The 27,827-nt window shown below is 37.4% G+C and overlaps 4 protein-coding genes and 1 non-coding gene across 9 annotated transcripts; 1 reads left to right on the top strand and 4 right to left on the bottom strand.

Moving 5' to 3' along the window:
• Window positions 1-702: 702 nt before the first annotated feature.
• Window positions 703-3,354, bottom strand: timm29 (translocase of inner mitochondrial membrane 29). The gene is made up of 2 exons (XM_065276195.2): window positions 3,227-3,354; window positions 703-2,730 (listed from the first exon to the last, which is right to left on the bottom strand). Exons 1-2 carry the CDS (start codon window positions 3,321-3,323, stop codon window positions 2,072-2,074), a joined length of 756 nt encoding a protein of 251 aa, XP_065132267.1. The 5' UTR covers window positions 3,324-3,354; the 3' UTR covers window positions 703-2,071.
• A 514-nt stretch (window positions 3,355-3,868) lies between these two features.
• Window positions 3,869-7,408, top strand: yipf2 (Yip1 domain family, member 2). Of its 2 annotated transcripts, none has more exons than XM_065276244.1 (9): window positions 3,869-4,112; window positions 4,449-4,524; window positions 4,904-5,046; window positions 5,138-5,218; window positions 5,353-5,440; window positions 5,591-5,707; window positions 5,933-6,099; window positions 6,185-6,367; window positions 6,787-7,408. In XM_065276244.1, the coding sequence occupies exons 2-9, from the start codon at window positions 4,494-4,496 to the stop codon at window positions 6,889-6,891; spliced, it is 915 nt and encodes a 304-aa protein (XP_065132316.1). In that variant the 5' UTR covers window positions 3,869-4,112; window positions 4,449-4,493; the 3' UTR covers window positions 6,892-7,408. The 2 variants fall into 2 exon arrangements, with proteins under 2 accessions (XP_065132316.1, XP_065132308.1); XM_065276236.2 differs by having other exon boundaries at window positions 3,870-4,112; window positions 4,445-4,524.
• Window positions 7,409-7,746: 338 nt separating this feature from the next.
• Window positions 7,747-23,797, bottom strand: carm1 (coactivator-associated arginine methyltransferase 1). Of its 4 annotated transcripts, none has more exons than XM_065276200.2 (16): window positions 23,554-23,797; window positions 21,336-21,461; window positions 21,067-21,173; window positions 20,691-20,795; window positions 20,300-20,410; window positions 18,628-18,805; window positions 18,451-18,541; window positions 16,870-16,951; window positions 15,663-15,748; window positions 15,462-15,551; window positions 12,936-13,073; window positions 12,760-12,849; window positions 11,787-11,899; window positions 11,471-11,569; window positions 10,357-10,425; window positions 7,747-9,659 (listed from the first exon to the last, which is right to left on the bottom strand). In XM_065276200.2, exons 1-16 carry the CDS (start codon window positions 23,693-23,695, stop codon window positions 9,520-9,522), a joined length of 1,767 nt encoding a protein of 588 aa, XP_065132272.1. In that variant the 5' UTR covers window positions 23,696-23,797; the 3' UTR covers window positions 7,747-9,519. The 4 variants fall into 4 exon arrangements, with proteins under 4 accessions (XP_065132272.1, XP_065132289.1, XP_065132280.1 ...); XM_065276217.2 differs by having other exon boundaries at window positions 11,489-11,569; XM_065276208.2 differs by having other exon boundaries at window positions 11,802-11,899.
• Window positions 15,822-16,017, bottom strand: LOC135771190 (small nucleolar RNA SNORA74). Its single transcript, XR_010542857.1, has one exon. It is a non-coding gene; the product is annotated as a small nucleolar RNA SNORA74 (small nucleolar RNA).
• Window positions 23,798-24,243: 446 nt separating the features above from the next.
• On the bottom strand, window positions 24,244-27,574 carry LOC135766799 (guanine nucleotide-binding protein G(I)/G(S)/G(O) subunit gamma-5). The gene is made up of 3 exons (XM_065276256.2): window positions 27,393-27,574; window positions 25,531-25,657; window positions 24,244-25,453 (listed from the first exon to the last, which is right to left on the bottom strand). The coding sequence occupies exons 1-2, from the start codon at window positions 27,480-27,482 to the stop codon at window positions 25,532-25,534; spliced, it is 216 nt and encodes a 71-aa protein (XP_065132328.2). The 5' UTR covers window positions 27,483-27,574; the 3' UTR covers window positions 24,244-25,453; window position 25,531.
• Window positions 27,575-27,827: the final 253 nt, after the last annotated feature.

Here is a 27,827-nt window from a genome sequence, read left to right as displayed (position 1 = left end):
ATATGATTTGGTTAATTCTTGCATTGTTTTCTGTATGATGAAAATGAATGAGCCTGACAGTTCTGAATTCTGTTGAATTCAATGTAACATCTGCTCTTCTGAAAGGCTTATAGATTAATAACACATGATGGTGAATAAACAATAAGTGATACATATTTGCTTTGAGGTGAATTAAATCTCTTGTTTATAAATAAAAAACCTTTATATCAAAAAGTACTGGTTTTAGCATCTCCCTAATCATTTTACCTTTGGAAAAATGGCAACACTACACAAAACCATGGTGGGCTTCCGCTCCATTGCTTACATCTGTCTAGTTATCTCAGATCAGTGAGCTTGAAGGCAATAAGACAGGCTAGGGACAGTGCTTTAAAAGCATTGGGACTCAGTGGCGTGTTTGTGAATGGATCTTGTAGGCAGAAGTACAATGTTAGCAAAGCTCCTCCATTTTAGCAATCAAGCAACGCTTGGGTCCCTGTGGACCTTCTGATGGTCAGAGTGCTTCAGTACATTATGAGGATCGAGGCACATCAGATACCACTGCTCTAGGCTAAAGCAACATCCTCTGACCAGCTGAAAATCTTTAGTGATTGGATAACAGCGGCGTGATAATGCTAATTGACCATTTCAATATACAACAGACTCAGGACTGCAGAAACAAAAGTTGCAGGGGTATTTATATGATTTTAGATGGTTCAGCCTTCGTCTGAGGCAAGCCAGTCATTAATACTCATTTCAAGTAACATGCAGTATTTCTTTCAAAGAGAGAGAGTTTGTAAATGCACTCTAATGACGTTATTATTTCTACATTGACCCTGCCATTTATGTAGTGAGGTTAAGTTACAAAGCTAAGACCCTTTAGCCTGCACACATTCATTAGCACATCTTAAGTGCTTTGCATCATTAAGTGCACACAATGCTTTACTTTCATTATTTTTCCTTTTACTGAAAAATACGATCTGGTCTAACTAGACATGAACAGGTTAAGTCGCATTTACTACAGCATAACACAGCTGCAACCTCACAGCGTTCACATTCTTATTGCAAGAAACCTGCACGGTCAGAATGAACAATCCTCTCCAGGAGCGAAGACACCAATCAGAAAAAACAGCCGAATGCAGCTCCACGAGCCAGCAAATCAATACCAACCATCTTAAGAAGGACTGCACCGGGAGAAAGTGAGGGACTAATAGAGGAAGACAATCCAGAGAGAGGAAGAGTAAAGAGATTAATCTGAAGGAGGATTTCCCTTGAAAATTAATCAAAGTTATCCACGGACATAGTAGGTCAGTCAGAGGTAATGCGATTAATGGAAATAATTAGCTCTGGAAGCCTTTATAAGAGGCAGCAATGGCATCAATGCTTACTTAAAAAAGCCAATACCCTTCTATTCAGAGAAGAAAAATTATCAGTTTAGCACACCTGCACCATTGAGATTGCACATTTAGTTTCTTTAAATGTGGCACCTAAGTCAAAAAAAGAAAAAAAAAAAGAAATTGGGTTACTTTCAATAAAAAAAAGGGATAACTGGGTTATAAATTAACATATGCTGGGTTGTTTTAGCCAATTGTTAAGTCAATTATGAACAATTTCAGGGTTCATTTTTCCCAATGGGTAGGTTTGTGCGTAATTTACTCTTTTTTTTTTTTTTAAACCAATGATTGGTTGATGTACCAGACACAACACTTTAAGGATTAACGTTTTTCTTCATTCACACATTACACATTTTGACTCACACTAACATAAAAATTCATATGTGAAATTCTTACTCAAAGGTGAAAATTATTATATAAAAATGTAACATAAAAGACACACAATTGAGAACATATAATGTCAGTTTAAACAGTGTTCTGCTATTAACAATATACCATTGAAGTTCACTGCAATTGTTTAGTTCTTGATAATCTAAACAGTTAGTTTCACACATTTAGCAGAAAAAGTAAAACATAACATTCTACATGGTGCTTTCCTGACATTTAATTTACTTTAATTTATTTTGTCAAAACACAATATTTTTTGGGATTTTGGGGTTCATATGAGGGGTGCAGTACTACGTTCACATTTTCAGTGTCCTCTATGTTGTATTGCTCATCTGCTTTCCTTCAACAGACGTGTCCTCCTGCTTCTGTATACTATCTGACACGCCGCTCTCATCGTCCATCACCACTGCCTTCAATGAATCTTGATGCAGTTTTTCATTTTTCTCAGTTATCTGGGGTGATGGTGGAACTGTAGCCACCAGAGCTGGAGGCAGATGTCTAAACTCCTCCTCATTAATATCATAATCCTTCATTTTATGATGAAGCACCCACCAGCGTCCCACGAAACCCACATCCAGTACCCGTTTGGGCAACTCCGCCCATGGCACAGACATTACAGAACACTGTGCTTCGTACAGACTGGATACAGGGTCGTTGTCTGTGTAATAAGTCAAAGAGGCAAAGCCCACTCTGGCGTAGCGCAGTCTGCCCTCGTTTCGCAGCTTCATCAGGCTCTGGACGTGCCCATCTGAGGTGCCATTGCGTATCCATGGTGACAGGAGAGCCAGACGGTTGGATGTTTCTAGGATGCTGGTCTCGAAAGAAGCATCATCGGGGTTGGTACAATAACAGGCATAGAATCCTCCAAGCAGACCTATGTAGACAGATGCTTTGAGGGGTCGCTCCCGTGCCCCCACCACCACCTCACGGCAAGCCTCCTTATAATCACTTAAAAGACCACGGCACCACGCACCTGAAGATAGTGACAACATCTTGATGAATGGTAAGCAACTAAAATTATACATTGATCACATTACCTTATCAATGACATCACATTTACGTTGTTCACCCCCCCACCACCAAATAAGTCCTGTGTCTCCCAAAGGTTTTTATTTACACTGCTACTCCACATCCACTTTAAGGGCCCCAAAGCAAAACGATAAATAAAAAAATAGAGGGACTTGTAGACATTTACTACATAGTATGTCTGCTTGTATTTTGGACCAATGTGTAAAGTTATGTGCATATAAAAGATGCTTGACATTAAAAAAAATATGAGTAAAATTACAATAAAAATGAAAAAAAATTATACATAAATAGCAGGCTAAGTAAAAGCATATAAATATGAATAAGACCACATTAACGCACATGACAGCTTTATTTCATAAACTAAGTTATTAAGGCAAGTGGTCAGAAAAACGTAAATAAAAAAATATTGCGCTCCAGTAACGTTAAAAGCAAAACCTTACCTGCACGACTATTTATTAGTCTTTGCCACCTCGTGCCCTTGGTTGTCACTGTAGCTGCTGTGGAGCACCATCTCTTCAACAAACACGAGGCGGCCATGTTAGCACATGAACTCGTGAAAAAATTAGAGTTCATAGTTCACGAGGAAATCATCGCAGGAAGAACTTTAAGCAAGCTGCCAGTTTCCATAACTGGGTTGTTGAAATAATGTCAGCTGATGAAACTGAAGAGCCAAGATGGTGGGAAGCCCGGTACCTAAAGTATTATCATTCCGGTAGGGAAACACAATGTTGGCTTTTCGTTCCAGTATGACTTCATGCGGCGCTGCGCATATTGTTAGACATATGGTAGTAAAGTACCGCGAGAGCGTTTTAAAAGCTCTGCTTTCGCGTCGCTCTCGCGGTACTTTGATGTAATATAGCGCTCGGTTCTCAACGGTTTTCGTGGTTACCTATAGTGAAGTTCAACATTTTATTTGGTAAACATTTTGTTTACTTAAGTTGATATGAATATCAAAAATATGTAACATTAACAGCAAACATGAAATGTTATATTTCATTAATGTGGATAGTACTTACTGATATTTATAAGGGATTAATCATGTAACAATTATAAAATTTTAGTTCCGGCTTTGGTCCGGTCACGTGTTCGTGTTTTGACGCGCCGGAACCGTGCAGGTGACGTGGAGTATGGAGAAGATAACGATAAATCCGTGTGTATTAAGACTGTATCAAAGCTTTCCTATCTGTTATTGGGTCCGTTAAAACGTTTTGAATCTCAGTTTGTCAAAAGGAACGAGTTAAAATATAATCCGTGCTACCGAAAGAAGACTGTCAGAGAGTTTTCAGAGAGTCAACATTGACGTATTGCATCGTATTGTACCGCCAGGTAAGTGAATTAACTGTTAGTCTGTCTGTGGGAATAATGAAATTTGGTTTATTTCGAGATTTAATGAGATCCACGCAGAGGACTAAGAATAAAACATGTTACTACAGTAACCATAGTGTAGTCATGGTATTTGTAGTAGAACCAAAGTGACCACAGATGTACCATTGTCTCACAGTTTAAACATTATATTTCTAGTCAAGCTAATATAATACATAATAATTTAGCAGGCACTTCAACTATAATAAAACCAAAATAGACTGTTAATGATGATCTGATGATTTTTTTGATGTCTGTCATACGATTACCTCATGTTTATTTTGCTTTTCCCACAGACAGTATTCATATGAGATCTTTTTGAGAGCTCTCCTGTGATCTTCAGTCATGGCTAGTCCAGATGATTTAAAGTTTCAGGGTATGTATGCCTGTAAAACGTGTTTGTTTCTGCTTTAAATGGTTAGTTCACCCAAAAATTGTGTCATCATTTACTCACCCTCATGTTGTTGCAAACCTGTATAATTTTTTTTTATTAACACAGAGAAAGATATTTTGAGGAATGTTTGTAACCAAACTGTTCATGGGCCCCTTTCACTTCCATAGTATTATTTTTCCTACCATGGGAGTGAATAGGGCTCATAAACAGTTTGGTTATAAACATTACTCAAAATAACTTCTTTCATGTTTATCAGAAACAGATGCATACAAGTTTGTAACAACACGAGCATGAGAAAATGATCAAAGATTATAATTTTTGGGTGAACTATCCCTTTAAGTAGCATTCTGTGTCTTTACAGAGTTCGAGGTGGCCACAGATCTACTGTTAACAAATCCCGGCGCTTCAACCCTCAGTATCTCCAGCCCTGGTGTTGCATCCTCCTCTGGAGATGTCAAACTCGACCTGTCAGATGATGAAGTTAATCAGGAAGAGAGCTCAGAGGTGAGCTGCAAAAGGACAACAAATGAACCTTAGTCATTTTTAAGTCTGTTTAATGCTGGACATTTATACAGTTTGTTCATTATCCACACAGTTGCTTGGAGGAGAAAAACAAACTGGTGGTTTTTGGACTTTTGAATACTATCAGTCGTTCTTCAATATAGATACAGTGCAGGTACACAAACATTTGGTTTCTTATTTTAACTAATCTATAAATATTTGAAAGAAAGATCATATTTGTTTGGTTATTTAGTTAGAATTGCTACTTCTGTGGTGGCCCAAATGATGTCATTTATGTATTTATTTTAGGTGCTGGATAGGATAAAAGGCTCAGTTATACCTTTGCCAGGAAGAAACTTTATCAGACACCACATTCGAAGTAACCCTGACTTATATGGTAATGTCCCTGCCTTACTATTTACAGTAAATTATCTCATACACTACCTCATCAAAACATATTTTAAAACTTTAATTTTCCTTTGGTATATAATAATGACTCTCAGAGAGATCATGTGTGTTACGGGTCATGTTTCCTCTCTTTTGTCAGGTCCATTCTGGATCTGTGTGACTCTAGTGTTCTCAGTGGCGATCATGGGGAACCTCTCCACCTTTCTGAGCGAGAAGGGGAACCCAGAGTATCACTACAGACCTCAGTTCCACAGAGGTAAGAGGGCAGTCAGACAGATAGATTTTATACTTTAACTTTGAGGTTTTAATCTCAAAATGTTAAGAAGCATTTTAGGCTGGGACTAAACTTAAGCCCTGTCCAGGAAACCGCCCCTAGAAGTTAAATTCATGTATACCAGTAATTCACATTTTCATATGTAGCAGCACTTATTCTTCCAATCACTTTTCATGTTTATGTAATAATTTATTTTTTCTATTTTAGTGTCAATTGCAGCAGTAACCGTGTTCCTATACGCATGGCTGGTACCTCTCGGAGTTTGGGGCTTCTTAACATGGCGACAAAGTGTTGAGAGGCAAATCAGTGGATATACATTTTTAGAGACTGTGTGTGTCTATGGATATTCTCTCTTCATATATATTCCTACCTCGGTAAGTTTTGAATTAATACTTCAAAAACACATATCAAACTTTATTTTCATGTCAGATCAACAAGTCATACTCTCTCTGTTTTAAGATATTATGGACAATTCCCTTCAATTGGCTCCAGTGGCTTTTGATTTTGGTTGCATTGGTGATCTCAGGCTCGGTGTTGGTCATCACTTTTTGGCCGGCTGTTCGTGATGACACTAAACTAACAGCTTTTGCTACTATGGCAGTTATAGTGTTCCTTCATGCACTTCTGGCTGTCGGCTTTAAGGTAAGAGAAACATTTCTCAGTTGTTATTTTGGATTCATTAATATTCATGATATGGAATAGTCACGACCTAGCTAGCTCCTATATCTATTACAGCACCTCACCCATAGCAGTGTTTTGTTAGTTTACATGACTATTATCCTCCAGAGCAAATGCTTTTTTAATCATCCACAAGCAATGTTGGGTAAGTGAGTCTATTACAGTCTCATGCTATGGTTATTAAGATGCATTCTTTCTTGGCTCAGTTGTGTTTTGTGGTAATTGACAACATTGCACATATGCGGTCAATACAATAAACATGTACCATTTAACCCAGTAAGTTCCTTTATGAACAAGTATAAACACTTCAACCTTACAACTTAACATACCATTTGGTTATTTTTAAAGAAACACTATACCATATGTTTCTTCTTTCATTTTAGATGTACTTCTTCCAAACGGCAACGTACACAGGAACATTACATCCCGAGCAACACATTACTCCAGCCGCGAATCAAACGACACATACTGTGGGAATGTCTAACTGACCTACGGTACTGAGTTTTTAGACTCAAAGGAGATGAGAAAGCATGATGAATGTGTTGCATTTATGTTGACTAAGCAATGAAGGAGTTCCTCTGATTGGTGTGCTAACAAATGCATTCCCAGCAAACAGACGTAAAGCGTTACCGGTTGGTAACTAACCATTTAGATGAAATAACTTCTGTCAGATCAAGTAATATAATAATAATTTAAATGTATATAATTTAAATATGTAAGGCTTTTCTTTTAAGTAGTGTTACCTACTATTATATTCCTGAAGTGTTATTTACTTACATTACATCCGTTTGTTATCTTAAAAAGCAATTTGAAAGCAATTTGTTTTGAAACATGTTATTTTCAAAAAATTTAAATGATCTGACATTACTGTGAAGGGATGTAAGATTTGCCTTATAACCTCTGACTTTCATAGTTCTGTAAATTCAGAGAGGTTTTTGTATTATTTTCCTGGTCCGTTTTGTGTTTGATGACACTGTGGAATAAAATGATACTTGTCAGGGTAAACAGGTTATTTTTTTTGACTGATCATTCATTATGTAGTACACATTTTGAAAAACTATGCCTCACAAAACGCATTCTGTAGATAAAAATCACAATTTTGTCAGCTCCCCCAAAATGCTGCCATTATTGTGTTGTTTCACACCTGTATGAGTTCTTTTGTATTGAAATTGACCAAGTTGCTCTTTTTCGTATGACAGTGAACAGCACTGAATGGCTGCCAATAAAAATGTCCTTTAAGCTTTTTGTGAAAAACATGCTAAACTGATTTATTATTTGTTGCGCTCATTAATAATATTGATTTTTCAGCAATGAAGATATTGCATGGCTTCAGAAGACTTGAGTATAGTTCACAAGCTTTATTATGGTACATTTATTGTTTGAGGTCACTTGTCTACTTTCGCAGTATAGAAAAATAACATTTTTGATGTTTGGTAAAATTTCTAGTGATCAACTGAAGATAAAAAGACATACAGGTGTTAAACAACAGGAGGTAAGTAAATGATAAAAAAAATGTCATTTCTGAGTAAACCACCCCTATACAATGTCTTTACTTCTTGGAAAGCAGACAATAAATGTTTAGTAATAGACATGTGTAAGTATTACCCATCTATGTGCTCAGTTTACAAAGCAGGAACACATGACACTAAAATAAAAAAAACAAAATGCCACTGTAAGTTGACACACTTCTGGGACTTCTCCAACATTTAATTTGCTCCTTTTCATGTCGGTTGCTTTTTGTGAAAGAAAAAGTTAATTCTACAAACTAGCAGACATGGTTGTTTCTCATGATTGCTGCTAAATCAAACCAAAAACTGAAAATGTGTGACTGGAAGCAATGCCTATGCATAAAACTCGCAAGTCTTTGGGCCTATCATACACCCGGTGGGAGGGGAAGGATTAAAAGCGGGAAGGAAAAGAAGAGGAGAGTTAGAGCTAGTCAACAGTCACTCATCTCTTCCTTCCCTTGACAAGTCTCACAACACACAGAGGTTGACGAAAAAGGATTTGGGGTGATGTAAACTAAGATACAGCAATTCCAAACAGTTTCCTGCTGAAGCGGTCGGTGCGTGTCCAAAGATCTTACTGTTAGTATCATTCATCCTTCTGTATTCCTTCCCCAGAGCCAAATGTCCTTCCCCTGAAATCTGTGTGTCCTTATTAATTGGCTGACTAAATTCATATGCAGTCAATCTTTAAAAGGAGATTTTAGGACAGGGTACTGACAGAAGAGGTCTTGATAAACCATGCCTGAGTCACTTCGGATAACAACAAGCGACACGCGTACAATCGGGGACTACACTACATTAAAACACACTAAATGAACACAGTCAGAAATGGAATGAAAAGTAAGACAATCTCTATCTATGCTATGGTCGTCTACAGGCAGGTTCCACCAGTATTGAGCTACTAGCCGAAAAACAAACTTTCCAGCACGAGTCCATCTCTCTTGATGACATCTAGGTGTGGCGAAGTGGCCGTCGAAAGCCCATGCTGAATGAACGGAGATGCGATGGCCAGTTGATGTCATGAGAGACGTGAAAGCCGACAGTAAAGTGTCTCGATGGATCTTGAATTCCACATCCAGTCATTGATAGCGTTTGTGCGAATAAAATGTGGGAGTTTGTGAATTAACGGGGAACGTGTGCACGTCTGTAAAGCATTTATAAAAAAAGTCTTGTCCCGTTGTCAGCGCTTTGACCAATTCCTTATCCACTCGGTCTTGAGTCTGTATTGTGCTTTACAGCATGCTTGCAAACAAGTGCTGCCTCCTGGTGGCTGGTTGTGGAGCAGACGTTGCGTGTTGCTGGCGGTGGAGAGGGCATAGATAAGTAACAATTACACACCTCAGACTTCTTGACTGGCCAAATGCCGGTGCGCGCTGACGTTACAGGGCTGCGGGACGGATATGTACAAATAAAACCCCAGTGAGAGTAAGAGAGTTTCGAATATATATATACGTGTACATGTATATCTATATATATAAAGAGAGAGAGAGGATAAAGTGATGGTCAGAGACTGGTGCACTGGTTTTGGTATTTTAAATTTGGCTGCGGTCGGTTCGTAAAGGAGGGGGGGTGGGAGGGTTCTGGACATGCAGAGGCCGTCAGTTGGCCTTAGCTCCCGTAGTGCATGGTGTTGCTGGGGATGGCCATAGGAGATGCCATGGAGATAGCTGGGCCGCCCATGGTGAACTGGTTGGTGACAGGGTAATGAGGGCTGCTGCTGCTGGGACCCTGCTGAGCAGTTGTGGCCCCTGTGGAGAGAAAAGAGGATATTACATGCTAGTAATGTACATAACTATTCAGAACAGATCTAAGGACACACTTTTAGTATGCTGCTTCAGATTTTTGGCACCATGAAATAAGGTATGACAGAAAAAAACTTGTAAAACAAAATTTATTGTTTTAAGTTTGTTTAGTGGAAAAATTGCATTTCCAAAAACAGCATTTTAGATTGGAGTTTGTGAATACATGAGAGATTACACTATAAAAGCTGATGTGAATTGTTTTTTTGAAAGCAGTTTGAAGGGGATATTTCACAACACTTTTTTAAAGATGTCAAATAAACCTGTGGTGTCCCCAGAGTACATATGTGAAGTTTTAGCTTAAAATATCATATAGATAATTTATTATAGCATCTTATAATTGTCACTTTGTAGGTGTGTGCAAGAATGCAAACATGGAAATGAGTTGATCTATGCATCTAAATGAAAGTGCAGTGGTTGGATAGTGCAGATTAAGGGGCGGTATTATCCCCTTCTGACATCACCAGGGGAGCCAAATGTCTATAACCTATTTTTTCACATGCTTGTGGAGAATGGTTTACCAAAACTAAGTTACTGGGTTGAACTTTTTCACATTTTCTAGGTTGATAAAAGCACTGGGGACCCAATTATAGCACTTAAACATGGAAAAAAGTCACATTTTCACAGCATGTCCCCTTTAACTTACCCTGGACGATTCCTGTGCTCATGATGGATCCCATCCTGGAGTGAGTGTGGTTTACAATCCCTGTGTTCACTGATGGAAGAAAAGGCAAAGAAACCCCCTTTAATTTACAAGTAAACATATGCAAAAAACAAAAAAATGAGTTTGTGATAAAACTATACAAAATTTTAAAAACATTTTATTAATTTAGACTCAACTATAATGCATTTATTAAATGGGTCAGGTGATATTTATTTGATGCATTCATCTAAAGGCTTAATGTGGAAGTTGCTTAGTTTTTACTTTATGGTGTTTTAAGGTAAAATTGTGTTTTTACGGTTTTCAATTCTGTAAATTAAACTATGTATCCATATTTCTTTTTATCTTAAACTCAAAAGGACCCATTAAAAATCATTCAGTATTTTCCATCTCTATTTAACTCATAAGTCAAAACTGTGTCTTATAAACTAGTCAGACAAACAAGCAATAAGTGGATCTTGTGAGTCTTACTTTTCAGATTAAATTTAGACCAATCTACCTTTTTAATGTAACAGAATTTAATGATAAACTTAAAAAAGACTAGTCCTAAGCAGTTAATGTAACCAGCCACGGATGTCACTTGGGCTGTGCATCGGCAAAAATTCAGTATTACAATAACAAGGCCACAATATGATGCACATCACATCATTGGTCAGTTTTTTAAATCAGATTTTAGTAACATTGTTATTCATTTATTAACCCATGGCTATGTAGACTTGATGAGACTATTTCCAGTGCACTTATGTATTGCTGTTCTTGTGTTGCTATAATTGCTCCTATTGTTTACCTCATTTGTAAGTCGCTTTGGACAAAAGCGTCTGCTAAATGGACTAAATGTAATGTATATTGTTCATTGAAAAACTAGTGTCGTAACTTTTGTGTTTTTGCTATTTATTTATTACCTTTTAAAAGGAACATAATACCATTTGTTTTGCATAATAATTAGCTACCTTGAAATGAATGTTAGAATCGGTACAGAAGGTGCTGTATCAAAGCGGACATCATCACAATGACAATGTATCGCCGTATCGATATTTTGAACACAGCACTTGATTTCACAGTAATATATGTGTGTATGTGTGAGTATAAATATCCATACGTGGATGCGTATCTGTACCAAGGGGGATGAGATTGTTGTGGGAGACTGTTGAGCCACTGCCCCCAATGACAGTACTGAGGTCATAGGCTGTAGGCATCCCTGAGAGAGAGAAAGATAGAGAGACAGACAAAGAGAATGAGTAGACAGTACTCGGGTACTTCAAGCAGCTCATTTATCCATCCCAAACATACAGAATGTGTGATTAATCATTCAATTGTGTTAGAGACACAACTGATTCAAATGTAAGTTCATGCAGCATTTTAAAGGGTGTCAGGCAAAATTTGGCAATATGTTTCCAAGTGGTGTACACGTGTACCAGACACAGCCATGCCTTGGCTCATGCTGTAGGTTCCCCCAGTATTCCACATGTTCTCAGAAGGAGAGGTATAGTGTGACCCAGGAGGTGGGGTGGGTGTGGTGCCCGTGTACCTACAAAATACAAGACGGCATAAGCACTGGGGATGCACCGGAATTTCGGCCGCCGAAAATTTCAGACGAAAATGGCATTGTCGGAAAAAACACGACCGAAAAAATATGGCGCTTCGTTTCTCAGATTTTATCACAGCGCTACACAGCAAAGCACAGTTGTGACAGCTGTGTGCAAATAATTAAAATGACACACAAATTCTGTGTGATGCTTCATTGCCTGTGATCACCCTTTAATGTGTCTCTAGCGTCGGCGATCACGCGCAATAACACACACACGTCAAGTTCTGAAACGCAGCAGGTTATCAAATGTAGCTGTTAATGTTCATCGGGTTTGTCAGTAACTGATGATGAAGTGCAGAGTTTTCAGTATCTCATGCTGGACTGTTATGTGGCAGGTGCTGATGTCACTGTCCTGGTTATGTCAACAGGCTTAAAAGGCTACTGTTGTTTTAATTAAAATGATTGTGTATCTTCATTAAACGTAGTATTAACAAGGCTGCTTTACTTACTTTACTACTGTGTTGCATATAATAGATTTAAGGAACTTAACATCATTAAAATAAAAAGCTGTTCAAGTTGACTTTTTGCATGAGGAATATTTTTAAAAAGTTATTATTTTATTGGTTTGTAGTCCAACTCAGATTCATTAAATTAATGCAAATAAAAAGTCTGCTATTAACACAATTATACAAAAACTTTTTTGTAAAAATATATATTTTAAAGTCATTTCGGTTTTCGGCCAAGTGCATCCAGAATTTTCAGTAACGGCCGAGATATTTAATTAAGGTGCTCACTAATAAGCACTCTATGACTACATCTTCCTAACAGTTTCCAATGTGCAAAACAATTCATCCACTCACCGGAAAAAGGGGTTCTTCAGATCAAGTAGATTACTGGACTTGGAACCTGTCTGGTCCACTTGAGCAACAACACTAATGTCATAGCTTTGTCTATGAGAGAAAAGATAAAAACAATTACATTTTGGAAAAGGCAAGTTAACAGAAAAAAATGTACAGAAACAGTTGTAATTTTTCACCTTTTGTTGGCGATTAATACAGCGGTGCCTGACATTGTGTCTCCAGCCTTAGCGAAAAGAGGCGACTGAAGCAGACAACGAACCTGATACCAGTGAGTGAGGGGTTCTGTGGGAGCTGTAGAGAGCCACACAGTCATCCTGTACGGCCGGAGACAGACAAACAACATACTTTATACAATATTCTATTTGCTCCAATTTATATGAACCAACGAGTTTGCTCCAATCAGAAGGCATTATATAAAAATGTTGAATTATATATATAAACGCCCACTCACATAATTGCAAATATTGTTGGCCGTTAAAAGTTATTATGTAAACACGACACACAATGACAGGTGGAGATAGGGCTGACACGATTATGAAAATTGGCTGACGGTTAATTGTCTAGTAGATTGTGACTAGTATGACGGTTAGCCTGTTTAGGGCTTTGATGATTGTCTGTTTTATTGCTTTGACAATTAATTCTCATAATTTTTTGTTTGTTAATAAAATAATTTTCACCCATTGCTGTGATTATTTAAATTAAATATTTTGCCAGGATTACCTGGCAGTAAATATTAATACACATAACACACATTTAAAAGTAATGAATATATCTTTCAAATAGGGATGCTTAACGATTAATCGTGATTAATCGTTAGCAGAATAAAAGTTTTTGTTTACATCATATATGTGTGTGAACTGTGTATAATAACTTTGTATAAATAAATGTACACACATGCATGTATATGTTTTAGAAATGTTTACATGTGTATATACATTTGTATATTAATGTATAATTTATATTATATATAAATACTTAATGTATAAAAAAAAAATTCTTAAAATTATACATGAATGTGTTCATATTTATATATATACATATTTATTGTACACAGTTTACACACATATGTGATGTAAACAAAAACTTTTATTCTGCTAACGATTAATCACGATTAATTGTTTAGCATCCCTACTTTCAAAACTGAAAATTTTTCATTAGAAATAAACACAATAAAGTTTCTGAAAATAAAAATGCCATCAAAATAAACTGACTATACCAGAAAAAGCCTTTAAGGGATAGTTCGGCCAAAAATGATATTAAACCCATGATTTACTCACCCCGAAGCCGTCCGAGATGCATATGTCCATAATTTTCAGACAAACACATTTTCAGTTATTTAAGAAAATATCTTATATCTTTCAGCTGCTAAACAGTAAAGTTACGGGTCCACGTCCTTCAAGTCCAAAAATGTGCATATATCCTTCTCCAAGGAAATCCAAACAACTCCAGGATGATAAACAAAGGTCTTCTGAGGGTAACCCGCGTGGTGTTGTTGTAGAAATATCCACATTTAAAACTTTATTAACGAAAATAACTACCTTCCGGTAGCGCCGCCATCTTAGACTCCTCTGTATTCAAAAGAGAGTATTAGCGTAGTGTACGCACTTTTTCTTAGTGACGTAATGCAAATTCGGAGGGTGGGGGCACAGAGCAGGGAAACCTCCGTAAACTGTGTTACGATGGCGGCATTACCGAAAGCTAGTTATTTCCATTTATAAAGTTTTAAATGTAGATATTTCTACAACAAAATGGCACGGATTACCCTCAGAAGGCCTTTGTTTATCATCCTGGAGCCGCTTGGATTTATTTTGTGAAGGATAGATGCAAATTTTTTGGACTTGAAGGACGTGGACCCCGTAACTTCACATTTGATTAACTGAAAGATCTAAAACATTTTCTAAAATAACTGAAAATGTGTTCATCTGAAAAATGATGGACATATGCATCTCGGACAGCTTCAGGGTGAGTAAATCATGGTTTTATTATCATTTTTGACCAAACTATTCCTTTAAATAGCAGCCAATTCTACTAAGGTCATATTAGTACGGACCACATGTCTGTAGTGGCTGCAAAATATTCAATTTCTTACAGATCCTTAAGAATAGCATCCTTTACTTCCCTAAATTTGGAATTGCTGTTTTGGAAATGTATGTTTTACCACGGCTTAAAGTTTTGTATCATTTCTTTAAATGCTGTTTTTCCACTGTATTGAATGGCTTTGCAATTTATTGCGTTACACTGTCAATTACAGAGCGTCATCTGATACGGTCTCGTTTATACAGGCGCTGCAGCTCCCCCTTGTGTTTTTTTAAAGAGATGTGCAATCATTGCGGTGAACTGAAATCATCGCGATGAGGTCAGACAATAGCGATGAAACGATTATTTAATCATCGTGCCAGCCCTAGGTAGAGATGAGCCACTTCTAGTTTTACTGAGATGACAGAACAAAAGGGTGCATTAACCGTTGCCAGCTACACACAAAAACTTGTAGATGTTCATGGTAAATTCATGACCCAAGAAAAAATACGATTAAAATGTTTCATTTAAAAGTCCCTTTTAAACATTTATATAAAAACACTGGTTCAGGGTTCGGACAAACTTCTGAGACAAATTTTTTAAAGGAGCAAATGCACTGAATAAAGGGATATAAGCTCTTTTTAAAGCAACTCAAGTATGAAAACAAGGGATTTTTTTCCACTTACACTGATCCTATAAATGCCACATCAAACCAGAAAGCCAGTCCATGCACAAGTCCTGAATGCATCATGTGGAATTTGAAGGGAATTTCTATCCTGGGAAGACAAAAAAAAAGAAACAAATAAATATGATTAAGATTTAGACTTCCTTTTCTTTTAACTCTCATTGTTCATTACAAAAAAATACTGAATTTAGTTAAATCATACTTGTAAAGATCCTCTTCTTTAGCTTCTAAAAAGTTGACTGTATATTTCACTGATTTGGCCATCAGGATCCTGATATCGAAAGTGTCCTGAGAGAAATGAGAAATGGCAGAATGCTTAAGTTCTGCATGTTGATGATAAAGCAGTCAAAAGAAATGGTAAGATGTAAAGCTTCTTGTCAAGGAGTGAGTAACAAACTCAGTCCTAGCTCAGAGGCTTTCCTGCCATGGCTTGAACATCTGAAGGATGCTACATCAGCACCCTCTAGAGTCAAACCAGTGTAACTGCAGGTCACTGTCCCAGCAGTGTAACACTATTACAGGCACGACAAATGCCTGCACAGCTGACTACTGCTGGATAAATAGTAACTCACAGGGTGTAAACCTGAAACTCACTCTCTATATAAATATATAGTAAATTAGCCTATCAAGCCCAGGAAAAAGTACATTTAGCACTACCATTTGTAGAGTCTGTTTAATGTGTTAAAAAAACGTTCCCTCACGGATGAACATTCATAATGTTCCTCTCTTACCGCACACAAACAGTACGCTCAGAAAGCCAGACCGCAAAATATAACCTTTAAGCACTGGCATACAGGCAAGCATACATACCTTACATACAGCCTCCTGTGTTACACTTCAACTAAAACTAATTCAAGGACCATGCTGCACTGTTCTCATTTGGGGTTCACGTGTCTCGTGTACCAATGTGCAACTTAACTATGTAACGCAATCCCGTACGTATTTACCCCTGAGCACTTGTCCTTCCTACATACGTAAACAAATCTCCAGTTACCTACTTCTCTTCCCTTATTCATTACTCTAAAGCAGAGGTTTACAACCTTACAGATCCAGAGACCACAATCACACCCACACCCTCAGCTAACACAGATACAGACACCCAGTTAACATGGACTGAAAGCTTTTTCTTGGTAACGGACTAAAACATTGCATTGAAATATATGTAAATGTGAATCTAGATCTATATATCTCTATCTATCTATTTTATCTATAGTGGCTTACAGTGCATTACAAAGTATACATTTTATCAGTGTGTATCCCCTGGGGAGCGAACCAATGACCTTTTGTTGCTAAACCTATGTATTTACCTCTCTAGCTCAGGAACTTTTCGAACCTTAGCTATTAATGCAAAAAAGCCACTATCCCGCACACCCAGTCAAGCAGTTATTTAATTCCCTCCTTTTTCATACCACAATAGGCTGTCTGAAGTATTCATCGACTGCAGCTCCTCTCAGCGCAGACAGATCCACACCATGAAAAGATGGCTGATACCTGAAAAACAGGAAAATGATGTTCTGTCAGTATCTTATTAAAATAAATCAGATTAATTACTTCTATGGGCGGTTTCCCGGACAGGGCTTATCCTAGTCCTAAACTAAAATGGATGTTTGAGCTGCCTTAATTTAATAACGCTGTGCATTGACAAATCCTAACATATGGCAGCACTGTTGATTTGTCTCAAGATGTAAACCTGAAATGTTTTTTGTAGTGATGCACCGATGCCAATTTTCTTGACCGATTTCGATTTTTCTGTATGTGTGACCTACCGAAACCAACTTTACTGACATTATGTTAGACATCCAAATATCAGTTTTGAAAAGAATTGCTGCTTCGAGATCGGCTTGTAACTGGCTGCAGGTGTGATAAGTAGGTATGGGCAGGGAGGGTTTATTTATCTATTAATTTTTGTGGTTATGGCGCCATTTGGAGATCTGACTGTTTAGCGTTACAAGTGCCTGTGATCCACGGTAAAGACTGGGGGCGTGTTTGACGTTGTGTTGCGCAGACCGAACAGCATATGATGTCAGTACCATGATTCAAAAGCAAACAAAGAAGTCCCCTCCAAAGCACTAGGCATGGGCCGGTATAAGATTCTGGTGGTATGATAACCTTAAGCAAAAATACCACGGTTATACGTTATCGGCATTCCAACCTAAAATGTGTTACTTTTAAATGCAAGGTGAAATAAAATGAAGCCTTTAAAATCATAATATGCTTTCAAAAAAAATTATATTTTCGTAATGTATATTAAATGTTAACATCAAATTAATTAAGTGACTTAATGATTTAATAAATTTTGTAAATGATATCATAAAACATTTTAGTGGTTTTGAAATATTGACCATTTAAAACCTTGGTATACCTTAAAACCGGTAACTAGCCCATGCCTACAAAGCACACCCACGATAGCACCCCTGCCCGTTCCCTGCCACGCTCCAAACCTCACATCTTTATAGAACATGAATATATTATACAACGTGCATCTATTTGCAAAACATGCTAGACTAAAACTAAGTTATGTACTGGACAAAGTTTAACTCCCGTTGTGGATGTGCACCATCATAACAGCACATTCAGTTAAAGCATAAGGATTCATAACATCTTTTGCTATTATTTTAGCATTTAGCTGTGTAATGCTCTCACCTTTTCTTAGACAAGATGTAATGTTCGTATGCCTCTGTGGTATCTCTTGACATTTGACTGACCTGCCGATCATGTGTAAAATCTGCCAATTAAGATCTCTAACCGGTTGATCTGTGCATCTCTAGATTTTTGTAATGTTTGCTTGGAAAACTACTTAAATGTCGTAAACCCATTCTAAACCATGTCCATCTGGGAAACTGCCCCCACTGTCTAAATAACTTTTAGTTATCTACCCTGAGATACTACTATTTGACATCTAGTAAAATGTCGGCCTGCTTATTTACTCGCATTGTTTTATATATTTGCCATTCCCTGAACTTCACACTGTGCTTAGCCCAAGTGCTCACCAGAAATTGGCCTTAGTGAACTGCTCCATGTAAAGCTGCTCATCTGTGAAAGGGGCGAGGTGAACGTCTCCAATGGTGGGGAACATTTTGCCTGCAAACACAGCAGAGGTTGTGATAAGTCGCAGAAAACATGTACGATCGGTGCTTTTTATTGAATAAATGCTCATTTTCGCTTACCGTTGGGCTTGAGGAATTTTTTGGCATGTAGGTAACTTTCCAGCATTCTTTCATTAAACAGCATGTAGCCCATGGGTTCAGAGATGATAATGTCCACCTGCTCAGGTAAAGAAACCTCCTCCACTTTTCCAGGAATGACCACAACACGCTCTGAAAGCCGGTTACTATTCACAAGAACCTGTGGATGCACGATTCATCAATTTTAGTACTGGTTTGACTTAACTGAGGCCAAGTGTCATCCTAAATCCTGCAAATTTGTTTTAAGGCTCATCGTCATCTTACGTGAATACATCTTGAGGTGGTTTCCCGGATAGGGATTAGCTTAAAGGAATAGTCAATTTTCTTAAAAAAATCCAGATAATTTACTCACCACCGTGTCATCCAAAATATTGATGTCTTTCTTTATTCAATAAAGAAAAAATTAAGTTTATTGAGGAAAACATTCCAGGATTTTTCTAATTTTAATGGACTCTAATGGACCCCGAAACTTATTAGTTTTAATGCAGTTTCAAATTGCAGTTTCAAAGGACTCTAAACCATCTCAAACGAGGCATAAGGGTCTTATCTAGTGAAACGATTGTTATTTTTGGAAAGAATACCAAATTTCACAAGTTTCGCATACGTCATCCGTGACCTCTTGACGTGATGACGTCACAGGACCGAGGGAAGACGTTGTGGTTTAACAGTGCATATTTTTTATTTTTCTTGCCAAAAATTACAATCATTTTGCTAGATAAGACCCTTATACTCGTTTGAGGTCATTTAGAGTTCTTTGAAACTGCAATTTTAGACTGCATTAAAACCGTTAAGTTTTGGGGTTCATTAAAGTCTACTAAAATGAGAAAAAATCTGGAATGTTTTCCTCAAAAAACATGATTTCTTCTCGACCGAACAAAGATAGACATCAACATTTTGGATGACATGGTGGTGAGTAAATTATCTGGATTTTTTTTAAGAAAATGGGCTAATCCTTTAAGCCAGGACTAGGCCTCAGTTTAATTAGGAAATTTAACTAGTTTTAACAAACATGCCTTACTAAAAACAATACTCGTGTGCATTTTGAGGCAAAAAAAGAGGGCACTGTTGTATTTTAAGATATAAGTTTGGACAGCTCTTACATTTATTTTAGTCTAGGACTAGTCTAATGCCTGTCTGGGAAACCGCCCCCATATGTGTCAAATTTCTGTTAATGGTGGAGCAATACACAAGACTGTAAAGTTTTCTAAAAGACTGAAGTTCAACACATCCCTCAGATTCTAGTGCCGTGCCCAAATTGTGTACCGTGACAGTACATACTGAATATAGTTTGTGCAATACAAATACATTCGAACATACTGCACCCAACATGTTTTTTATTGTCATATGATCAGTCCTTCGACCTATGATGCAATCACAACAACCGCAACCATAATTCATTTATTAATATTTTAACAAATACCTTCACAAGGAAAACATTTCTTTGTACATAAATCACTTAAAGAGCCATCCCATTCACTGTTTTCTGGTATTTACATTATATTCACTTTTGGCAGCTTCTCAGTTTGACTGGCCTTACAGTTTAGTAAAGTCAAGTGTCTATCGAAAGGACTCGCCTTGCATACTGATTTTTGCCTACTATACAGTATGGAAGTGGGTATTTTCGGATCCAGTGTATTTGTTTATTAGATCATACCTCTGCATGTTGAGCCATTGTGCTGGCCTCCACAGCATAGACTTTACGGGCACCAGCCTGAGCTGCGAAAAATGACAGAATCCCAGAGCCACAACCTACATCCAACACCACCTAAAAAAAAAATGAGAACAAAAGTTGTTTAATCTGCAATAAAAAATGACTTCAATAGTGATACAGTGAGAACAGACTTCCCTAAACTTAAAAATGTCAAGGATGCTTTTGTGCCAGATTGTTTCAAGTAAAACCAGATATTTTTAGAATAATTAAAGCTTAAAGTAAAAGTAAAGGTCATAGACTAAATTAATGAAACTTTCTAAAATAATAAAAAAGCTGCTCAAAAATGCATCTTTATCTGTATGTGAAAAACTATTCAGAAGAACAGCAGCAGTACTTTGTCCTTGAAGTCGGTATGGTTTTGGAGGATGGCCCGTTGATATGTTCCAGTTCGGACGTAATCCTGCATCATGTTTTGTTGCTGAGAGAGGTAGCCATAAAACTGAAACAAAAAAGAAATACTGTATGAGTGCCACATGATAACATGCCACTTTTGTTGACAGTCAAGACAAATATTCCTATAAGAATTACATGATGCATCAAATAACTAATGAATCAAGTAATAGCATTAATTACTTTTTCATACTATTAGTAATGTACTAAACTGTTAAATTGACAGCCTCGAGTATACATTCCTCCTTAGGAGGGAACTGACTTGTCAAGTGATTTGTTGCATACTTTGGATATAAATGTGAACAAGAAGCCAAACACACCTGGAAATACTGTACAGCTGAGGACTCCTCGGTCCTCTCACTAAAGACAGAGTGTTCGCCCCTGTGTCCACGGCAATTCTTCAGAAGATTATAAAACGACAAGAAATCTGTCCAACATAAAATCAATGCCAGATCAGGAGACAAGACTCCTCGCTTCATAGCACCATAACTTCATTCTTATTTTCCTGCCACGAGCGACATGCAGCAGGCTAAAGTTGTGCTTATCTCAATTAATTTGCGTGAACAAATAGCATAAGATGAGTTTTCACCTGCTGGAGATGCAAACTGCAGGAGGACACTGTTACAGCCCAGAGTAATGATGAAGGATTGCTTCCCAACACGACTGCATTCTGTCTCTTGCGAAACTGAACACTTAAACACGCACGTATCCTCATCTGTTGAGGAAAACACACAGACAGATGTTTATATATGCATTTAACATTAATCAAATGTATTTATTAATCTGCATATGAATAATGCCAATGGTCATGTCTCCTGATCATGTTTTCATCTGAATTCAGTCAACTAAAAGCTAATTCGGAATGTAAATTGGCCTTAAATCTTCAGTAGAAGTTACATGATATCTTTAAGGTACTTGGTTAACACATTATGCAAATTAGAGTACAGTGATTTCTGTATTACATGGTGCCACCTCCCATACTAAACACAGCAACAATTAATGGTCATGCCAAGAGATTATGGATTTTGTAATTTCATTTCCCAGCTTTCCACAGATTATGCTGGTATTCATTTATATAATTGGGTTGAAAAACAGTACAATCCCCAATAAAGCTCAAAATGCGACACAGAGGGCAGGACTGAAGAATTGAGAGGCTGAGATCTGAAATAGGATGATTGAATAGGATGCTTTGCTCTTTGAGCTACTGAAAAGCCCAAAAACTAAACTGTTTACACCAGGGGCTTTCAAACTGTGGGTCGGGACCCACTTGTAGGTCGCACAGTGGGATTAAATGGGTCATGTAAAGTCACTTCGCTATTGTGGTGAATGATACAAAACAGTCTCATCATATCAACCGACCACTAGGCAATGGTTGGCATTATTTTGCACTCATATTTTCATTTGAAATATAAAGTGGGTCTTGAGAAAGATTATACCCGTGTTTGTGCATCCTGAAAGGAAAAGTTTGCAAACCCTGGCTTATAACCAAGCCAAACAAACAAAAGTTTGCCCTGAACCAGAATAACATTTTACAGCAATAAAAGTGAAAGAATAAAAGTGTTACAACATTAAAGGGAACTAACATGCCACTGGCAAAACATGTCTGGAAGAAGCTGAATTACTTCCTTAATGAAGATCATAAATGCTTGATAAACAACAAGTGTTTATGAGCTCTCTTTTACATGTGCCTAAAATCATGCACAATGACCAAGTGTACTAATGTTTAACCAGTATGTTTTTCAATTAAAACCTCCAGCATTGGTAAGAAAAACTAAGGGCTTGAACTTGGATTGAGCAATAAAACTTTTCAAAAAAGAAAACAAAAGCCCAAGCAATGCAGTTGGGTGTGAATGTTTGTCACGCATCTGTTTCAGTAAAGACATTCATCTCATCCGCGGGGCATGAGCAGCATGAGGTCGAGACAAAAGCCCGTGAGTCTGAATGAACATGCGGGACACTGGGGAGATGGAGGCGGGGGACCCGGTATTGTTCCCCGCAGAACAAAGATGAATGGCCAAACGGTTCTGGCATACAAAAAGCACCGCGTAATTTCATTTTACCCTCTTCTCATAATATAGTATTTCATAGTATGATGTAGTAAAGTGGAGATGTGGCGCAGAACAGTGAGGCTGTGCGCAATTCATCAAGTCAACTCAGCATCCATTCAGCCCACCAACCGATGGACATTAAAAAGGTTTAATTCAACGTACAATTCAAAGCTTACACAAAGAAAACGTGCAGAGGCTACTTCTAGCTCACTTTTTGAGGTTTTCCGAAGACATGAAAGTAAGACTTGAGGTTCAGACTGCGGCTAACTTTATAGGCGCCAATCCACATGATCCACACCGTTTTCACTGTCCTGTTATAAAAGTCTATCCATAAAGTAAAAAAATCCCACGCACAGGATCTTTACCTATAGATAAGACTGAAAACACGCTCATTCAGTGTTGAACAATCATTCCTGTTCATGATAGTTAGCTGGATGGCAGCTATCCATAAACAGCTCAACACAATACGAAATGTTTACGGATGCTAACAGGCTACGATCAACGTGGTTTGTGCGGTGCATGATCAAACCAAACCCCTGCCATCAAACAATTTCACGTGTTTCAAACAGCCTTCACGGCCCTGAATAAAAGCAACATTTAAGAAACTGACTTAAAATGTGTTGATCCTGTATTCATGCACGCAAGGGCAGCTCAACATGTACACATGCCGCACGCGCATCACTCACATTTGGCTAAGCTAGCGTATACAGCTCCGCTGAGGCCGGGGTACGAAGCATTTAAAAGCCCGTATCTACTTACTGTTTGATAGGCTTATCAGAGCCGCGTCCTGGGTGGTTTTGATCTCCAGCCGCAAAGGCTGCTGCTCTGAATGTCGCTGTATGTCTCCATTGGCGTCTCCGATGGAGAGGAGGCGCACGCCTGAGAACACGGACACCGCCATCTTCGATCTGAGGAGAGGCAAACAGGCAGCTCGCAGCGGCTCAGATCTCCACTGGAGTCGGTGGGCAAGATAGGCCTGACTTACTACTGCCTCCACATGGCCACAGCTTTACTTTCCAGCTTGATCCGATTCCAACTAAGAAAATAGTGCATACTTATAATATACTGTAGTATATTATTATAGTAATAATTACTACAGCCTGTTAATGTATACTATTGCAGTATGTAGTACTAAAGTGAATTGATACATTAAATAGCATACTTTTTTTTACAATGGTGAAGTTTAGAAACACTACAGTATTTTGATTTTACTATAGTAAAAGCAAAAATAAACCACAATATTTTATGTGAGTCATCTTTAGTACAATTACTAATACAATTTATGCAATTATAAAAAGTAAAATATACAAAAAACGGTCAAATATAATTATGTTTATTATTATCATTCTAAAGCAGTGTTTCTCAACTGGTGGGTGCCTTAAGACGTAAAATGATTTAAAATAAGACAAAACAAGCATAATATTTAAATAAGTAAAAACCAACTACGAATCAAGATATTACGTAGTGTTGCATCTTAAAACTCTACAATATTTTATTGGGTAGTGGGGGCCAAAAAGGTTGTTCTAATACAACATTAAAATAGTAGTAATTAATTAACAATGCTTTCTAATAACATTTAGTTACTGTGGTACATTGTAAAGAAATGTAGAATTTGCCATCATAATATCTTAGCTTACTGCAAAAAGGTAGATGTTGCTCTTGTAAGCACTTCTGTAAAATGTAAAACTCAAAACCTGCATGAGGTAAACAGGGTAAAAAGTTACCCAGGCAGTAATGCAACATACAGCTGACAGTAATCAAACCCTTACACAGAAGGGACATTTGCATGAATGTCCAGTGGTTGACTCCTATAAAATGAGCAATACACACATGTACAGTTAGAGTATATGCAAAAACAGACCAGCTGGTATGCTTTTAATCATTTGGATTTCTTGTACAAATAGTAAAGACACAACACGGAAACAGGACCCTTTCACCAACACATACAAACAAAAATGTATAATTATATTTCTTATGTTAACACTAACATTTAAGAATCTCCAAAATGATGCAAAAACATTTACCTAGGAAATCAAGAAAATACATTTGAATGTAAGTACCTCAGCTGAGCAGTGTTTAGATACATCAGAAAGACAGCATAAATTTTATCAAAAAGAACCTGAGATATCTTTTTCCTTCAATACAGCTAACTGGTTTATACAGTTAAATATCTTAATTACATAAGACTCATGGTAACAACAGTTCATGTATAAGCCTAACTGCATCAGTACAAAAACAAGGTGTTTCAGTGTTTCTTCACAAACAAAACCATATATTTCAGTGTAAGAAAGATATTCAAATTGACATGGAAAACCTGTTGCATATTTGTGGTCACTTCATAAAAAATAAGACCCCAAATAAGAACAGAACTGAGCACTCTAACTTCTCCCTGTGTCTCTTAAAGTTGGACTACCATGCTTATTATTGTTTGGACATTACCTATATTAAGGTTATATACATTTAAATGGTTTTCTTCATTAATCATATTTTTATGAGTGCCTTTAAATTAAACATTTTAATGTCACTTGCGCGTGTAGTGTTAAAGTAGTGATTCAGCCAAGAAAATGGGACTTGGGAAAAAATTCTGCCTTCTAGTGAAAAAAGTCATGTAAAAAAGGAATGTTCAGAAGATTCTCCTGATCTCCCTACATCTTGCCACCTTGGGAAAGAGAGAGATAGATTTTTATATTTCTGTTCATGATAAACAAATTGTATCACTGAAATGATTGTTAGTACCTCAGAATAGTGCACAAGATTTGGGGGGGCGGAATGGGTTGTCACTGGATGGCACTCCCATAAGTAAAGGATCCCTATTGGCATTTTGAATACAGAATGCTTTAAGGTCCGCTGCAGCTTGAGAAACCTAGATTGAAGGAGAAATAACATATTTTAAGAAAATTTCAAAATTCCAATGTTTGTGAAATCTATCCTTTAAACTAAACATTGGGCTTATAGCTTTTGTGTGAACAAGTGAACACACTTCCTGCTGTTTTGATGTTTAGAATTACATAATAGCTGACATATGCTTGACATTTGTTTCCATTGTGAGATATCCCTCAAAACTATTCACTGGAAACCTTCCCCAAAATCCTGCAAATTTGCTGATTTTTATTCATACTTGTGTCATCCCAGATTACTTCTTTTATCCAGTTGCACACAAACAAATCATTTTCTATTAAAATGCTGCGATATTATCTTCCTAATGGGCTTAAAATGGCAAAGTATAAAAAGCACATACATCCATCATTAAAGTAAACCAAATTACTCTAGTGGGTCAAAATATCTCTAAAGTGGAATTTAAGAGAATTGTTTAATATTTTAAGCTTATAAGTTTAAGCAAAACTGAAATATAAACACAAAAACACACATTATCAAATCTCTATGGTTCTCTCATATCTCATGACTAGTGAAAGTGAAGACTAGTTGTAATATGTATGATTCGTCACAAGACGCAAGGAGGACCAATGAGATTTAATGTTATGACGTGCTGCCATATTTTAACTTTGGCATAATAAGCTTAAATATTGATACTTTTCTCTCACAAACCTTTTTCTCTCTCAAAAAGGCATAATTTATACCAAAAGTGTCATTTGGATTACTTTAATAATAAATGTATGTGCTTTTTGAAGCTTAATGAAAGCATGTTATAGTTTGTGTTCAACTGAAGAAATTAAATCATTAGGCTTGTTCTACTTTATATGGCTCGCATGAACCGACAAGCAGATGACGTCAAAGTACCGCGAGAGCGATTCAGAGCGGCTTCTCTGTATGATTTCTCGAATCGCTCTCGCGGTACCTTGACGTCGAACAACCTCCACAATCTGGTATGGCAGGAGAACGAGTAAATAAAAGAATGTACTTGTTTTGGTGACTAGTCCTTTAAAATGCGACAACTTGCCTCGCTCTCCCCATGACACTAAAGTACTTGCATTTATACACGTACACATAAAAAAGGCTTGTGGAGCGCTCTGTTGTATATTTTAGAAAACATCACGCGGTCTTTATTTAATGCATGATTGATTTCAGAACAAATAAAGCCTTATGTTTTTAAAGATATCTGTTTGGGGGCAGTGGTAATGTGCCTACTAATACGGATTTAGATTTTTCGACCAACAATTGCGCCACTGTGTTTCCCGATCAACAAAGAGCTTTACTGTTGCCTTCACATAGTTTTCAGATCTAGTTAGACTGCAGCACGAGCAACAGTTTTGAGCTTTTTTTACGATGGAATGACTGTAATACACAAACATAGCAAAAACTGCTGGTTGACGACGTTTGATCAGTTTAAACACAAGCTGTCACTAGGGAAGGCGTAGCCTTGAAACAGCTGAGAAAATCGACGGTGATTGAAGTTTTCACGTCAGGCAGGCCACGATGTAAGCTGTCATTGAAAGCAAACAGCTGTAATACATGACACAACATTTGTATCAAGTATGTTTTTTAAAGATTACATGTTTAAAATATGGTTAAAAGAATACACGGGTAACCCCAAGAATCAAACTTTGCAGAGTTCAAGCGGTGAACAAGAAACAAGTCTGTCAAGTCACACCCAGTTCGCTCTTCACAAACATTTCCAATCTGTTTCCCTAAAAACTCACCTTAATCCTACGGATGCTTGCTTCGAGTCGCAGCTGCTTGACGGTTTTCTGTAAAGCCACCAAGCTGCTGTTTGCGCTGTTATTTGACATGTCTACTGACAGAAAGACGAAAGTTTCAACAAATGTCAAAACGAGAGTGACTTTGGCAGTAACTGTCTCAACGGCGCCCCTATCGGCAAACATGTGCGAAGCGTCATAAAGCTCCAGCGCCTTCTTTTTCTTCTCTTATTTAATGGCGGACTGCAAACAACGTTTAGGTGCATGCCGCCACCTACTGTACTGGAGTATGTATATCATGTCATTTTAGATCCTACTCCCCAACCCTGAGTTTTTTAAAAAGGTAAATAGTGCCTTCCTAATAATTCTTATTCCTTCTCCTTCTGATCCCAGTATCCCTACCAGATTCCATTCCTGCTCTACCTCCTGAACCTTATC

The sequence above is a fragment of the Paramisgurnus dabryanus genome, chromosome 3 (genome assembly GCF_030506205.2).
Source record: "Paramisgurnus dabryanus chromosome 3, PD_genome_1.1, whole genome shotgun sequence".
In the NCBI taxonomy this organism is placed as follows: domain Eukaryota; kingdom Metazoa; phylum Chordata; class Actinopteri; order Cypriniformes; family Cobitidae; genus Paramisgurnus; species Paramisgurnus dabryanus.
This window is presented reverse-complemented; position numbering and strand designations above follow the sequence as displayed.